The following is a 17,156-nucleotide window of genomic DNA, read 5'->3' as shown; positions in this document are numbered from 1 at the left end:
AGTTGGCCACATTGCAAGACAGAGAAGGAAGTAGGATCAAAAACCATGAGCAGTGTTCTCCCAAAGCACCGAAATAGCTAGCCAAGTTGTTGAGACCTGCCAAGCTCAGCTCTGCTGCATACAAACTCTGGCAACTCCCCCCTCCCAAAATAAAACCAGGATACAAGCATTCTCTCTATTCCAAGGCAAATGACCTAGAACAGAAAACTGAAATGGGAAGGAAGGGGGTGCTCCACTGAGCAGAGGACCCGAGGGATGTAGAGCTTCTCATTAGAGGCAGAGGAAAAGCAGTGAGTCACAAGCCTGTAGCTTAGCTACAGCGAGCCATTCCCAGGCTAGGCGGAGGACCTGCCTTGAGCCAGGGGCCAGAGTCTGATGAGGTCACAGCACATTTGAGAAGCCTGATAGACAAGTACACAGTACAGCTCTGGTCCTGGCTGCCAGCTCTAATGCTTGCTCTCGGGAAGGTAAGAGAGCAAAAAGGGCCGAGTACAAAATGTTGCTACCTCCATTTTAAAATAATCATTTCTCAGCCGGGCGATGGTGGTGCACGCCTTTAATCCCAGCACTTGGGAGGCACAGGCAGGTGGATTTCTGTGAGTTCGAGGCCAGTCTAGTCTACAAGAGCTAGTTCCAGAAAAGGCTCCAAAGCTACAGAAAAACCCTTTCTCAAAAAAAATAAAATAAAATAAAAAAATCATTTCTCAAAGCAAAGTAGAAAGGCATCTATTTACCTCTCATACTGACTCCTTTTTGTTTTTTTAGTTTTTGGAGACAAGGTCTCTCTGTACAGCCCTGGCTGACGTGGAACTTGCTATGTAGACCAGGCTGGCCTCAATCTCACAGAGGTTCACTTGCCTCTACCTCCCAAGTGCACCACCAAACTGGGCTTACCAGCTCCTTTTTAAATGAAGGTAGTTGGAGCTGCTGAGGTGTGACAGGATGGATGGGTCGAAAGTCCTCCCACACAGTCACCCTTAAACTCACAAGACTATCCCTAAAAAGTAACCAGAAATACAAGACGAAATGATCAAAAACTAAGACATAACGTATGAGCCGCGATCGTGATGGAAGGATCGTAATAAATTACAGAGAAACTGGAAATAGCCCAAAGGCCCTCCATATGGAAACTGTTAGGCAGACTGTCGTATAACCATTTGATGGAATTTTTAAAGCTTAAATTACGATTATATTTGTTCCTAGCATACTGACACATTTAGAACACCAGGCTGAATGACAGACACACAGAAACATCAACAATGGTTGTCACTAGGTAACAGGATCATGAGTGATTTTGGCTTTCTTCTACCCTCTGTAGTTTGCAGGTTTCCATAATGGGATGTGTTTTTCTTAAATTGAAGGGGAGAAACCGTGTGTGTGTGTGTGTGTGTGTGTGTGTGTGTGTGTGTGTGTGTGTGTGTTTCCTCTGGTGCTGGGTTAATTAGAGACAGCAATCACTGACATCTGACAAAGTCTGACAGACTGAAGAGGCAGGGCATGTGGAGTGGGCTTTCTTCCTCCAGTGGGAAGACACGGCACAGGGGCCTCTTCTGAGCTTCCCTGAATCAAATCCAGTCAAAATGAGACAGGAGGGAGCATTTCCGTCAGATTCCTTCAGATTATGAACAATAACCCGGGACAGGAGGGGGAAGCTCTGAAGACTAAGGGAAAGGGCCTTGAGAAGAATTTTCAGTTCTTGAGTTTTCTGAGGTAAAAACTTTACTAGAAGTTTCTTTCTCTGAATACATTAGGAAACTACCTAAGCATAAAGAAAGAACGACACAGGAAACGTTCAGAAGAAATTCTTCCTCAGAGACCACAATCCCAAGAGACGGGCCAGAGGTAGGCACACACCTGGATTCACCACAGCTCCTGGCTGTGGACTGCTGGTTGTGGCGTCTGTGATCCCCTGCCCACCTCACGGTGATGCATTCTCCACTGGCTAACTGGCATCTGCTCTCTCGTTTGGAGACACGGTCTCTTACAAATTCCCTCACCATTCAGAAAGCACATAGATTCCCAGAGGCCCAGGGACGAGATCAGGTAACTCCCAAGCACTGAAACCAGAGAACTCACACGCAATCTCATCTAGGGCAGTGACCACAAACCACACGATGTTCCTCTCGGCCATTTTCAACCGAAGGTCTGCAACCTTCTCCTTCCAGGAGATGCCTGCAAGAAACAAATACGCTGTAACTTCAGCTGGGATCCCGTGAAGACGGAGGCCGCAGAGAGGGCCTGTGCCAGACACTTAGGCAGTACCATTCTTACAGTGAGCATGCGACCAGCACAGCAGGCAGCCGAGATTGAATCCACAGAAGAGAAATAAATGCCTCTGCAAAGCACCTTGCCTATCGTGAGCCCTGACCGCCTCCCCGGTACAGTGTGTGTGTCCCACGGCATCTGTGAAGCACCTACACTTGCCAAGCAAAGGTATCTACCGGGGTTCCTGCTGCTCAATGCAGTTATGGCTCTGAAAAGACCCAGGCCTTACTCTCTTTGGACTTAGGAGCTACAAGGCGATGCATGCAGGTAGATCAACAATTAAGTGCTCTACTTCTCAATGCTGGTCTACTGAGCTATAGGAATACATACAAATCTCTCCGGCACAGAGATCTTGCCTGTGAAACTCACTTTACATTTCTTCAGCCCTGAGACTTGGTGCTATGACCAAAGAGCCTCCTGCAACCTAACTCACTGTGGATATAACTTCCAAATTATACTGGCCCAGTTAGGCACAGCCAAGGCCTTCCTGCTGCCCCCAGAATGCAATGTGGCCCCAGAGGACGTCAGCTCACCACGGTAGCATCTGTAACTTGGCTCCTCACTAGCTCCCTATGAAGAGCATGGACACACCTGTGTGGTACCTAGCAGTGTCCTGCCCATAGCAGGCACGCAATTGTTTGCAAAACAGAAATTTTGGCAGCATATCTGAGATCTCTTCTCCTACAGTAATAGGTCAGAGGCTCTGTTACAGTTAATAAACAATTTTAACCGTGCTGATGGAAAATATTAAGCTGACCGTGGGTCACTCGCTGTACCCACCCTCCCCAATAAACCACACCCAGTGAGGGTGTCCCGCAGGAAAGCAAGCCTGGGGCTGCCCAGAACCAACGGCTGCTTTGAAGATTAGCCCAGGAATGCTGTTTAAAACTTGGCCCGGTGTCTGAGCAGTGATACTTTCTTCCCAGGACCCCTCTGGCAATCTGCCTACATTCCAGATGTCCCCCGTCCACCTCCCTGTTTCTACTGCAGGGCTCCCTCCCCTGAAGCCCCACCTCCAGCCTTCTCCCTCTGTCCTTCATGTCCCCTCCAATCCATACTCCTGAACAGGTTCACAGACTACACGGCTCCCCACTGCTGCGGGCCAAGGAAACAAGCACATCTAAGCTTCACAGCATAGGTACAGACAGTGAGGCCACAAGGCCACCCTGCAAACGCCAGCATGGAGAATAAGCAGCTGGCGTCACTAGATGCTGCTCCCGGTACCAGACCCAGAAGAGTGACAGTGGGCAGCCATGGAAAAGCTTCAGTCACCTCCCAGGTCCTACAAAGACGCCCAGAGGAGCACTGCAAAGACAGGCTAACCAGACAAGCAGGTGCGCATGCAGCAGGCAGCAAAGCCCCAGCCTTGGCAATGGCCCTCTCCACCGGGTGAGGCACGATACTGTGCTCATGCTAAAGGCCTGTGTGAGAGACATGACTACATACATGTGGCCTACCAACTCCATGATGACAGGATCTTAATATGACCTTTGACAAGATGGGTTGGCAAGCCAGAGTACAGGGTCACAGTTATAGCTCTGACCTGTATAATCCAGGCCCAGTGTGAGCAGGGGCTTGCAAGGGCGCTCTGGCCGGTCTGTCCAGATTTTGTCCACAAGGTTCTCCTTCACAGGTACGAGGTGGTGACCAGCACTTCGAAGTACCTTGGCCATCTTCTTCCAGTAATCTGAAGAAAAGCACATAGCCAGTCATGAAACAAGCACCTGTCTCTTCTAAGGCAAACAGCAGAGCCTTGGCCAGGCCCTTCTGGAAGACATTCCTGAGTGCCAGGCACGCAAAATGAAGAACTTTGCCACCATGGCCTCCCCTGCCTCTGTCCCAGAAACATCTGCCAGCTGAGTCTTGGTTGTAATCAAGTCACATTGAGCCCCAAGTGCCCCAGATCCAAGGCAAAAAGGAGGACACAGAGAAGTCTAGAACCAGATCACTCACCTGTGGGAATGATGAGTGGGTCTACACCAACCCTGGATCCTTCTGGAAGCACACTCACCAGCCAGTCCTCCTGAGTTGGTGTGTCCTTCAAACCTAGAGGACAGAACTGCTAAGTGCCTCTCTTCACCTCCAAGGCCAAGACCAAAGAGCAAAGCCCCTGCCCACAGCCAGCCTCTGATGAAAGGACCGAGACTAAGTCTTGGCTACAAAGAAATCTTTCTGAGGGAAGATCCCAAGAGGGATGGGCACACAGGAGCCCGCTGCAGCCCTGGAACTCCCAAGCACAACAGTGGACGGCCTCTCACTTCCACAACACTGTGATAAGGAACTAAACCATTCCAGAAAGAAACAGAATTATTTCAGTAAGCCAGTGTTTCTGCAATCAAACAATATCTGGGGAGACAGTTTTTTGAGCGCCCAGGAGGGATAAGGATCCCTCCGTGTCATGCAGCTGACATAGTACCACTTTAACAGGCAGACAGGATTCGCTCTTCTGCTGCTCTGACCCCTCAGGGCTACCACACCTTACAGCCATAGCTCAGGGAGCCCAGAGTCAGTTTGCTGTCAGCAAAATGAACCTGGGATCCCTCAACAGTGAGCATGCACTAGTGTGCACACAGAGGCACATGTACACAGAGGCACACGCACACAGAGGCACACGCACACAGAGGCACACGCACACATGCACACACAGGCACATGTACACATGCACACAGAGGCACACACCCATGCAGACAGAGGCACACGCACACAGAGGCACACCACTTTTTGGTTTTCCTTGGCTTTTCAAAGGATTGGAAATGTCAGAAAAAAACATTAAGATCCTAGATGCCGGAAGCACTCCACCCCTGCCCAGACAGGGCCAATCACAAAAGGCAGGTTAGTCAGTCTATGCGTCTACCCACCCATCTTCATGAGAGTCCAGTTGTTGTCCATCTGCTTGGCCGCTTGGAGAAAGTAGCGCCCGTCGGTCCACATGGCCGCATGCTCTTCTGTGATAATGGCTGTGCCTAGAGAAAAGCAGCAAGAAAAGACCAGCTCTGACCGCTGAGAATCTGTACAGAACATGGCGGTAGGCAGCCAGGAAAGCGAGGAACACCTGCTCTCACTGGGGCAGGGGTCCTAGACCCCAAGGCAACATCCGGGTAAGACAATGATGCCATGGCTCTGCGGGAAGCAGTCGTGAGGCCGGGACTACCAGGATGCTGATCTCTGCACACGTGTGGCCCGAGTCAAGGCTGAAACAGAGGACCATGCAGCCAATCTCATAACCAACAAGACTGGGTGGGAAAGGTTCTGCTCCAATGGAAACCCTCAGAGAGCTGCTGCACTTCCCCCAGAAGCAGCAACCCGGACCGTACATGTCCACAGTGACTCAGCAGGCAGCAGCAGAAAGTCCATGCCTCCCACCTCTTCACCCTCAGTTCCCACAGACCTGGCAGCCCTGGGAGCTTTCAGCAGAGGTGACGGCCAAAACCAACCCAGATGTGCCAACCAACACAAGCACTTAAGCCAAAGGAAGCAGAGGTGAACCACAAGTTGAGAGGGGCTCCCACCTCATCTAGTTTGTTTAAGGGATAGGAGCCCAAAGGGGAAATCACCCAAAAAGTCAAGAGTGAAACAGCTTTGGGAAAGTTAAGGCCTAACACCAAGGGAGCTCGACATTATCCACTGCAATCTAACGCCACTGAACACGGAGACTCAGCAGTGGAGGACTTACTCAAAGAACTTCACAGGGCCAGGAAGCTAGAAGCTCGCAGTTCATGTTTGGGACACTACCTAGGCAGCCATGCTCAATTTAATTAATACTCTTTTCTGTGTGTATTGTCAGAAGCAGTACAAAGTTCAAAACCGCTCCTTATAGTAGAAGGTTGTTTTGCTTTGTTTGAAAAAGCAAAGACATAGAAAAGAACAGACGGTCACTAAAAGGTGACACTGAAGAGCCAGGGAAATTGGAACCTATGCCATCCTGCACTGGCTCAGTTGGGGAATGTCCAATTTATATCTTATTTTTGGTTCTATAGCAAAGGCTGAAACACAATTCAGTTACTTTGGGAGGGGAACAAAAACAAAAAAAAAAAGACAAAGTAAAAACAGAAAATTCAGGAACTCACCTGCAGAGCCATCAAATCCAGAGACAAAAGCCCTCCGGCAGTCACAGGGCGCAATGTACTCACTCTGGAAAAAAAAAGGTGAGAGTTGGACCTTGGCTGCTCATGCCGTGTGCTAAAGCTTGTGGGTATCACAAAGTTGGAGGGTTCCCGGTACCACTGCTCATAGAGCCAAAGGTACACATAGAAACCCAAACCAAACATCTTTTCAAAACTAGCCAGGCATGGTGGCACATACTTGTAATGCCAACACTGATGCAAAAGGATCTCAAGTTTGATGCCAGCCTGGGTTACACAGCAAACTCCTGTCTCAAAAACCAAAACAACAAAAGTTAACACACACACTGTGAGAAACGGACTGAAGGCTACAGAGTTGTAGCCTTTGACTGCACAGCGCCCTTTGAGGAACAAAGCAAGTACAGAGAACTGGCTCAAAACTGCTTCCCTCAATAAGATCTTACAAACACTGATCGCTTTCTCCCTCCCTTGCCTCTGACATTTGGGCATCTGTTATTTTTCTGGAAAGTGGAGCTGCATTTCTGTTTTAATAAGTCACTCCTTGAACATCCTGTCTGTATCCCCTCTGCGGTGGTATCAGTCTCCCACATAGGTCCGCCCCTTCCTGTCAGGCAATCAGAGGAAGCACTTCCTCTGATCCAAGGGGCTCCAGCAAAACCAGGCCCCTCTGCTGAGAATCCCCCTGCCTCTGTGAGGAAAGGGGGTGGAAGGTACCGGGGGTGTGAGAAACCACCATGTGGCAGCCAGAGAAGCAGTGTTCATGTAACTGGCACAAAGTAAATAGCAAAGGCAGGATTTGAACTTGGGCAGTCAGCCCCAGAACCTCAACTTTGAAGCCTATGCTAGGCTACCTTCTACCACACAGTATCTCTCATCCTCAGGACTCTCTAGGAACAGAGCAAAGACAAGCAAGAAAACAGAGCAACAGAGCGTGATGGCTGATACTGATAGGCTCTAGAACCACCTAGCAGACAAACCCTGGGCATGTGTGTGAGGGAGGACTAAGATCAGGCTAATTATGGTAGACTGACCCACCCACCCTAACTGTTGGCGGCACCATTCCATAGGCTGGAGTCCCAGGCTGAATAAAAAGGGGCAAGTGTGCTCAACACCCACATTCATCTCTCTCTGCCTCCAGCTGCAGATGCAATGTGAGCAGCCGCCTCATGCTCCAGTGGCCACGCCCTTCCTGCCATGGTGGAGTGTATTCTCAAGTCCTTCCTTAAGCAGCTGTATCTCTCTATGAACCGTGTTCCTATGGCCACATCTTTCCTGCCATGAAGGAGTGTATCAAGCCCTTCCTTCCATAAGTAGCTATTGTCAGATATTTTTTTTTTTGCAAGACAACTAACTAATATACTAAGGTTCAAAAAGACAATCTGTCAGTAGCTTGCCCTCTGTCCAGCTGGTAGTGAGTAGACCAGGATCCAAGGTCAGCTCCACTTGCATCCAGAACTGAGTCTCCTTCCACCAGCAGCTGATTTTTCCCATGCTGAAGGACTTAGCACGGTAAACAATGTTGGGCATGCTAGCACACGCTTGCAATGTCAGCACTGAAGAGGCTGAGGCAGGAGAATCATGAGTCAAGAAACAGGCTTACATGAATGGCAGACCCCAGAGGGAGGGAAGGACCTTAGGATAGAGAACGGGGCCTCTGGCCAGAGCCCAGAGTCTTTGGGGACAGTCAGGACAACTTCAGAGAAATTACCCTGTTCCTCTCCTGCTGTCTGCCCTCTCACCAAAGCTGCTGTCACCATTTTCTGGGACTCAGGGAGCTGCTCAAAGGACCTGCTGTGAGACAGGAAGCAGGAGCCACCGACCACACCCAGCCCAGCCCAGGTCCGAGCTCTGTGTCTCACCCAACTCCTCATCTCTGAAGTGTGTCATTCCCCTATCAAACTCAAGAGAGCACACACAGCCGACAAAGCATAAAGACCATCACTAGACTGCAGAGACAGAAGACATGGCAGAATCCTTATTCATTAACCCAGTGACTGCGGGGTAAAAGGCTGTTAGAAGAGAGGCATGGGAGCACCCGGCCTCGTGACACAGGCCTCCATCAGATCTCAGGAGGTCGAGGCAGGAAGATCTTAAGTTCAAGGCCTGCCTGGACTACAGAGCAAATCCAAGGATAGCAGTGGCATCTTAATTTAAAAAAAAAATAATAATAATTAAAAAAAGCCTGTAAAAAACAGCTACGGAGAAAGTGGCACCAGAGAGGACAAAAACAACATCTTTCCTAGGCCCACTGGGAAGGACAGACAGAATACCGGGTTAGCCTCAGCAGCCCCTGGAACCTATGCATGTGCACAGAAGAGACTGCTAGCCCATCTTAGGAAGCATCTGAGGAACCAGGGCAACAAAGCTAACAAATAACTCATCCTCTCAGCAAGGATGTTCTCCGCTGACATCATAGCTCCCTGGATGGAGCCCTCCAGCCCTGACAATGCTAATGACTCTAGATCTCTCTCAGAGACATAGGGATCCAATGTGACCCCGTTACTTTGTGGGCAAGCCTGAGGGTGAGGGAGTGCGCAGGAGACCACAGGTCCCATCCAGTCCCCACCAGAAAGGTGGGGGACAGATTTCTCCAGCAGATGTCTCGTCTGGGACCCAGACAAGGCCTGGGGCAAGAACCAGACATGACCTAAGTGGTCAACAAGCCAGGAGGACATGGCTAGCGGGGCTGGCAGCAGCATTACCTCACAATGAAGGCTTAGGAGGCCAGAGAGCAGAGTCCTGGCGTGTGCTCTTCCCCGTCATGAAGCTGGCAGAGCCCAGGCACATTCTTCCCAGAACAGGCTAAGGAGAAGACGCACAGAAGCAGACACAGCGCTGGCTTTTCCTCCGGAATTTCCCACCGCTCTGCATTTCCCATAGCAGGACTCAGGCCCAAGCCTCATCATTTCCACCTGACCACTGCCCCAAAGCCCACACTTCAAACACTCCGAGCGTTTCAAGCACATGTACATTTTTAATATTAACATACCTTATTACCATTATTGAACTCTCCTTCAAATTCTCTAATGGCTGCCTGCCGTGTTTAGGATCAAATGCAAATCCTAGTCCAGTTCCCAGGTTACCACCTGACCAAGCCCTGCTGTCCCCTGGGCTCCCTAACCACCCCAGCCAGTGCCTTCTCATCAGCACATTTGGGCTGAATGTCATCGCCACAGCGAGACTGCCTGAACCACCAAACAACACAGCCACCCGGTCACTCTGAACACTCTGCTCTGTGCAGAAGCAGCTTTTTCTCAGGGAAACTCTATACTTATGCTTAGTCCTTCGTGCCTCCCCCAGACTGCCCCTCAAGATCAGAGTGCTCACAGCTGTCCCCGCGCACAGAACAGGTACCATGCAGTGGGTCCCCAACCAACAGTGCCGAATGAACGGAGGAGCTTTCTCCCTCTGCCCGGGGAACCTTAGCCTGCTCTACAACAAGGAGGATGAGACCGTGAGCCAGGAAACAAAAGTCACCAGAGGAGCTAAAAACCAAGGAAGTGGGTACTCCTGAAGCCTCCAGAAGTAACACAGCCCTGCAGTTCACTGTGCTTTTGATGTGTCCTAGCAGGGGCAGGAAACAGGAAAAGAGCTGGAGGGGACTTCTCACAGCTGAGGCTTCCAACCCACGTGCTTACAGCACCGCAGGAGGCCAGCAGGCAGGCAGGACGGGTATCTTCTACACAGAGCAGCTGCTCGCTCACGTTGCCTCCACGCTGGGCTGCGGGCCACACGATGCCTGCCTTCAGTATTCAGGAAAGCTAGAACTGCGAGTGTTCATGAGAACCCCCCAACTTCTAGATGCTGGCGACTAACTCCAACAACATAAACAAAGCACACCTACAAACCACAGACAGAACCTTAGTCATCTCTCAAAACCCAGCTCCAGAAGCCTCTGACACAGCGCTTCCTTCCCGACTCCAGCTTGCAGTAGTCTCCCGCATCTGCGGATCCTGAATGATGGAGACAGAGAACACTGGCTGAGGATTTGGCTCAATCACTATTTGCTGCCAATGACTGTATTAATTTCCTCCAAATACCACAGCAGGTCCAGAAGGAACCACCTCCCCCAGCTACAGAGGGAAAAAGCAAACTGAAGCTCACAGTAGCCAATTACTCCCTTTCGCCAGAGGACTCGCCATTACAGATGAGGGAGGAAAGATTTGAACTCTGGCCTGACTCAAAAGCCCTCTCCAATTCTGAACTACGTATAATATGTACAGTACAAATGGGTTATAAACTCAGAAGGAACAAGGACTATACAGATATGCCCCAGAGACCTCCACCTTCAATAACCACACAATCCACAACTCAAGCCTTTGGCCAAGAGAGTCTTCTGTTTTGTGTTGATTTCATTGGTTAATAAAGAAACTGCCTTGGCCCTTTAATAAGACAGAAAATTAGGTAGGCGGAGTAGACAGACAGAATGCTGGGAGAAAGAAGCCAAGTCAGGCAGTCGCCATGATTCTCCCACCTGACACAGACACAGGTTAAGATCTTTCCTGGTAAGCCACACCTCGTGGGGCTACACAGATTATTAAAAATGGGTTCATCGAGATGTGAGAGTTAGCCAATAAGAGGCTGGAACTAATGGGCCAGGCAATGTTCAAAAGAATACAGTTTCCGTGTAATTATTTCGAGTAAAGCTAGCCATGTGGAGCTGGGTGGGAACGCAGCCCACCGCAGCTCCTACAACACCAGGGCAAGGACAACTAATGCCCGAATGCCAAGACATCAAGACTAAAGTTACTGGAGCCCACATTGAAGCATCTCCCCCAGCCCCACCCCTCAGGCCTATAAGCATCGTATCTGGAACATGCCTCAGACAACATGAAATTCTCAAGAGAAGTGAAACTGAGTGTCTGGATGTCTATACACAGAAAACACCACGCGTTGTTGAGAACAGACATAAGCTCCCTACACCCAAACACTGAAGTACTCAATGCCCTGCCATTGGTCTTCTCTCCTAAATGGAACAAAGTGAACATGAGGAAGATGTAGAGCTGCCCAGAGACTAGCACTCCAGCCACAGTGTAGATGGGTTTTGGAACTTCATCTCCCAGGTGCTCCTGCTACTGTCACATGACAGGAAGGGATGGCTGGGTCAAGAGCTAAAGATATGCTCTCTCCACACTCTTCCTCCCTCTGCTGGCTAGAAAGGGGGCACCACAGAGGAAGGAGCCCAGTCAAGTCCCTCATCAACCAGGAACTCTGTACTACAGAACGGAGCAGCACCAGGCCCCTGAAGCTACACGATGCACTAACCACCACAGGCATGGGCTCAAATAAACTAGTGGGGAAAATCACTACTCTGTCCCAGGATTAAATTAAGAAACAGAACAAAACAGGAGGCTGATTTCAGGAGGGATGGAAAAAATACAGAGTTTAGGAAAATCTGATTCGTGTCTTCCAGGAGAACCACACATGGCCAAACACTCACATTAGCAGATTTGCCCTGACAAAACGTGGCCTTCTGACCAAGCCACACCAAAAAGCAGAACTCAGGACCTTTCAGATGAAAAGGATGAGGAATTAGGATTTCTGAAAGAAAGCCCTGGCCCCATTCAGAGACTGTCCTGGCTTGAAGCAGGGGACGCCCGGGAATCCCAGCGTCTGCCTGAGACAGTGCATGAAAGCATCCAGATTACCACTGTGAAAGGTCTCCTGGGCCTTGTTCCAAGATTACAGAGAACCCCTAAGCCGACAGAGGACAGAGAGAGGCCGACCACCACCATAGCGCCAAATCCTTGCACAATCATTGGTGTTATCTATTTCATCTCTGACGGGAAGTACACAAAGAACACAAAGGACAGAATTCAAGATGGCCCTTCCGAGTTCTCAGGCCCTCCCATCTCCACCCTAGGAGGAATTCCATCAACCTTGAATCAGGCTGAAGTAAAACAGTCAGGATCAAGAGCCACAGAGAAGAACAAAGGCTCTCTATTGCTGAGGAGGCCGCTAAACAAGTCACCTGCAGATTCTCATGCCCTGTTGTTTCTCCTCCCAATCTCTGTGCTCTCTACCGGGACTCTGGGATTCTACCTGGGTCTTCCTCCTCTAACCCATACTCAATAACGCCCCTACTGGTCATGTTACTTTCTTGTTCCAAAATTCTTCCTGAGCGCTAACAGCCAGACATGGTGGCACGCTGGAACCCTTGCAGGCAGCAGGATCAAGCATTCAAAGCTATCCTCCACTGCAACACCAAGTTTGAGACTAGCCTGGGCTATACGAGAATCTCAAAAAAAAAAAAAAAAAAAAGTAACCGCTCCTGACTATGGGATCAAGGTTATGAACAGGAATGAATGACTGACTAAATGTGCCCATGGTGAATGTCTCTGTCTCTCACTCTTTTCTCTCTCTACCTCTCTCCTTGCATCCAAATTCTAACTGCCCACAGTCCAATTAAATGTTTTTCTTCAAGGAAGCCTTCCTGAATCCTATGTCTTAAAGGTCTCTCACACCCGGAATGCGTTCCATACTTACACAAGCTTACGCCGTGAATGGCAGCAGCTTCCAGCGTCATGTGGCTACTAAGCACTTAAAAAACTTGACTAAAAATTTAAGTATTTAATTTTATTTCGCTTTTATCAATTGCAATGTCATTTTCTTTTTCCGAGACAGTTTCTCTTCATGGTCTTGGCTGTCCTGGAACTCACTCTATAGACCAGGCTGGCCTCAAACTCACAAAGATCCGCCTGTCTCTGCCTCCCGAGTGCTTGGATTAAATGTACCACTATCAGGCAAATTGTAATGAATTTTAAAAAAGATATTCAATTATGAGATTCAATTATTAGAAAACCTTTAGATATGCTTAGAACAACTTGGATCTGTGAGTCTACTTTGTCAACTATAAATTTAAAGAAAGGTAAGTACAGACCAAATACTCAAAACTATGTATTCAAATTGAGGTGTTTTATAAACTACCATATTTGAATGGTTCCTATAAAAAGTAATCTATACTTTTTATACTGATATATGAAAATGTTAATTCTTCCAATACACCGGAATAAATAATTTATTAATATTTTATTACCTTACAGTGTGTCTACAGAGTTAAAATTACACACACCTCACAAATTTCTCCTGGATGGTGCTGGCTAAACCCTTCCCCACGACATATGGGATTTTATATTTGATTTCACATCTCTAATTGCGGCTCGTCTATTTCTTTACTCAAAGGGGACTCTCGTTAGCTTCTACAATGCTGATGACCCAAACAGAAGCGGCTCACACGATGAAACCTAAAGAACAAACCTGCTTTAAGCATTTGCTGACAACGGCCCTGTGACTCACATGTCACAGTCCCCTTTCTGCAGGCAAGAAAGGTCCCCTTTCTTCAGCTGAGACCGAAGTCTAACACTAGTAATTGGTTCAGTGGTAAATCTGACATCCAAGCACTTGAACAGATAGTCCCTCAGGCCCACATGGGAGTCACCTGCCTCTGCATTTGTCCAGTATCAGTCCCTGGGCAGGCAGGCAGAAACGGCAGACAGCTCAGCCTCCCCTACAAATTCTTGACAGGTAGCTAAACTACAGCAACAGAAAAACAGCCAGTGCAAAGGGAAAACGGCAGCGGCAGAGGGGTGGGAGGACGGGAGGACAGCAAGAGCCAGGGATACAGCTGGCATGGTGCTACACCCTGTGATCCCAGCAGTCCAGAGGCTAAGCCAAGGGCCGAGGATCAGAGTTCAAGGCCAGGGACTAGGCAGACAGCTCAGCAGAAGAAGTGCTTGCTGCTCCTTGCAAAGGACCTGAGTTCAATCCCAGCATCCACGTTGGGCAGATCACAACCATAACTACTTGTAACTTGAGCTCCAGGGGCAGGGTCCAACACCTCTGGCCTCTGTGGGTACCTGCACTCTTGTGCCATACATCACACACACACTGAAAAATAATGAAAAGTTAACTCAAGGCTAGCCTGGGCTACATAGTGAGTTCTCTCACTTAGGGAAAGCAGTCTAGTCACAGATGGCAAGAACACGGACAGGAAGCATCTGAAGCAGTCAGACTCCTAGAGCCTGAAGAATAATGGTGGAGTATAGGCGCAGGGAAGAAGGGAAGCTGTCTGCCTCCCTGGCTGTGCTCCTAGTAGCCCTCCTGCCTGGACCCCCTGCCCTTCTCCTACCTATTTCCACAACCCACACTGTATGTACCCTTCATCTCACAGATCCCCCACGATCCTCCTCTCCTCTTCCCCCGGCCACAGCCTCATCTAGCTTTCCTCACAGGAGTTACCCACTCTCGGTCTTACGAGACGAGAGACGTGTGTGTGTGTGTGTGTGTGTGTGTGTGTGTGTGTGTGTGTGTGTGTGTGTGTTGTCTGTGGGTGATTATGCACACATGCATGGGTACCTGCAGAGGCAATAGATAACCTAGAGCTAGAGTTACAGGCAGTTAGGAGCCACCTAGTATGGAGCTGGGATCAAGCTTAACTCTGCCGGAAGATGGGCTACTGTTCCCAACCACTGAGGCACCGCCCCCGCCCCATACATAGACATCTTGACCCCATTACTAAAATGATTCTTTTCCTTTGGCTTTCTCGTGTAGCCTGGCTGTTCTGGACTCAAGTGCGGGGATTAAAGGTGTGTGCCTCCACCACCCAGCTAACTGATTCTCAAGGCAGAGAACAATTCTCCTCTTGGCATGCGGCACAACCACTGTGTGTTGCCTTGCACACAAGCAGAGGCTGGAAAAAACAAACGCAGAGGCTTCGCTGGGAAACTAAAGCACTTTGTACACCGATTCTTCTCTCATTAAAACCAAAACCACAGTGACGGCAGGGGACCAACCTCCCATCTTTGTGGCCTTTTAGTCACACGTCACAGGGTGGACATCACACCTGCTGGCTTGCCTACATCGAGTTAGTCCCAGACTTCACTCATTACCACTAGGATGGAGCTCAGGACGGCTTTCTACCTATCTTCTAGCAATGCCAGAAGCTGGCAGGACCATCTTCTTAGACACGGGGAGGCAAGAGACAATTCTGATGGGGTCAGAGCATAGCAGAAGCAGTGGACAGAAGACATCAGCAACGGAAAGATCCTGAATGGATAGCCTTAATTTGCCCGCTGATTTCTTCACAATTTACTGAAAGAGCTAAATTCCCTGAGAACAAGGAAGCAAGGGTCAATGCATTCAGTGAGACTTAATCATTAGGTGTGTGTCAGGTCCTATGTCAGGCCCCAGATGACACACTTACTATGGCTCAAAACTAGAATTCTATAAACATGATAGAGCCGAGGGAAGACAAAAAGGCAAGGAGGGTCGATTGGCCCTTTCTTCAGCCATCTCCACTTGGTACCTGGTGGGCATCTCCTGACGGGATGATATAGGCCTGGATTGGTTCTGCCACATACTCGGCGTTCCTCATAGCTTGTCGCAGCTGCCGCAGCAGCTCTGATGTCACCTTTGGAGCCATCCTGTGGACTGAAACAACAAGAGAATTTGTTCCAAAACCAGTCTGTGCCCCCGCAACTGAACTGACTAGCAGTTCAAAGCAAGCTAAATGAGGGTACCTCCCACATCCCATCCTCCCGTGACTTCATCTTCAAACTGACGACTCCACCATCAGACCAAGACTGAAGCAGACAGAGACACTTATGTTTATAGTTATTAAATATTGCTTCTAAACAGCCATTAGGTGGCAAGAAAAAGTGTGCCACTAAGACACATTTCCTGATTATCTTGCACTTCTAGGACATTATTCCAAGAAGATAATTAACAGGTATATAAAAGTATAGGTGTCAACCTTTGTTTATAGCTGTGGAAGAAACAGTAGTTATTGGTTAGATAAACAATAATGCATAGAACACTAAGAAACCACAAAGAACTATGTAGACCTAGGAAATTGTTACATACACAGGTGTACGTATGCAATGTATATTGGAAAGATATGTAGGCCTGGTGGGTAACTAAAAACATTTTGTAAGGGCATACATAGATTACTCTACTTTAAAACCGTATTTTAAAATGTACACGTGCTAAGAGTTTTTACTTTGAAGTGTCTTAATTTGGAGGCTTAATTTTGAGGTTTCCATTGTTGTGATAAAATACCGTTACCAAAAGCAGCCTGGGGTAGAGGTTTATTTCAGCTTAGAGTTCCACATCACAGCCCATCACTGAAAGAAGTCAAGGCAGGAACCTGGAGGTGGGAGCTGATGCAGAGGCCATGGAGGGTGCTGCTTACTGGCAGGCTCCTCATAGCTTGCTCTGCGAGAGCCAAAGTGCCAAGGACCATGATGGCAAGTGCTCAGCTCTAAATGGGACAACTGTATCACCCACTCCGAAGCTCAGAGAGCATCGTACAATAGGGAACCTAAAGCATATAAGAGCCAGAGGATGTAGAGCAGCGTGACATCCGACGTCACTGTCACACTCAGACACTCGAGGATGGGAGTGTGACAGCCGACGTCACTGTCACACTCAGACACTCGAGGATGGGGCGTGACATCCGACGTCACTGTCACACTCAGACACTCAAGGATGGGGTGTGACATCTGACGTCACTGTCACACTCAGACACTCGAGGATGGGGTGTGACATCTTGATGGAGGAAGGTAACTGGTTAATTATAATAAACCAACTGCTTGGCCTCATAGCTTAGCACATAGGTGGGTGGAATAAACAGAATAGTATGCTGGGCGGAAGAGGAAGTGAGGTCAGACTCTGCTCTGCTTCCGGAGAGACTCGACAGCTCTGCTCTGGAGCAGAGACACCATGCTTGCCATACTCCGCTCTCCCGGGCAGATGCACGCAATGAAGCTCCTCCAACCCACGATGGACTTAGGCTAGAATCTTCCCGGTAAG

General features: G+C 48.9%; 1 protein-coding gene across 6 annotated transcripts in view; it reads right to left on the bottom strand.

Annotated features, from left to right (window-relative positions):
- Positions 1 to 17,156, bottom strand: part of Xpnpep1 (X-prolyl aminopeptidase 1) — a 47,350-nt gene that overhangs the window by 16,333 nt on the left and 13,861 nt on the right. For 4 of the 6 annotated variants that reach the window (XM_050144964.1, XM_050144957.1, XM_050144976.1 and 1 more), the window contains 6 exons: positions 15,652 to 15,776; positions 6,333 to 6,396; positions 5,124 to 5,228; positions 4,219 to 4,311; positions 3,809 to 3,952; positions 2,077 to 2,172 (listed from right to left, as the gene is read on the bottom strand). In XM_050144964.1, the coding sequence (XP_050000921.1) occupies positions 2,077 to 2,172; positions 3,809 to 3,952; positions 4,219 to 4,311; positions 5,124 to 5,228; positions 6,333 to 6,396; positions 15,652 to 15,768 (619 nt within the window). In that variant the 5' untranslated portion in view covers positions 15,769 to 15,776. Of the gene's footprint in view, positions 1 to 2,076; positions 2,173 to 3,808; positions 3,953 to 4,218; positions 4,312 to 5,123; positions 5,229 to 6,332; positions 6,397 to 9,049; positions 10,136 to 10,207; positions 10,301 to 15,651; positions 15,777 to 17,156 lie in introns of those variants that run through there. The other 2 variants (XM_050144985.1, XM_050144995.1) reach the window with 2 other exon arrangements.

This window comes from Alexandromys fortis, unplaced genomic scaffold (assembly GCF_014885135.2).
Source record: "Alexandromys fortis isolate MF-2015 unplaced genomic scaffold, M_Fortis_MF-2015_v1.1 scaffold_16, whole genome shotgun sequence".
Lineage (NCBI taxonomy): Eukaryota > Metazoa > Chordata > Mammalia > Rodentia > Cricetidae > Alexandromys > Alexandromys fortis.
The sequence above is the reverse complement of the archived record's forward strand: the minus strand, read 5'-3'. Positions and strand labels throughout refer to the sequence as shown.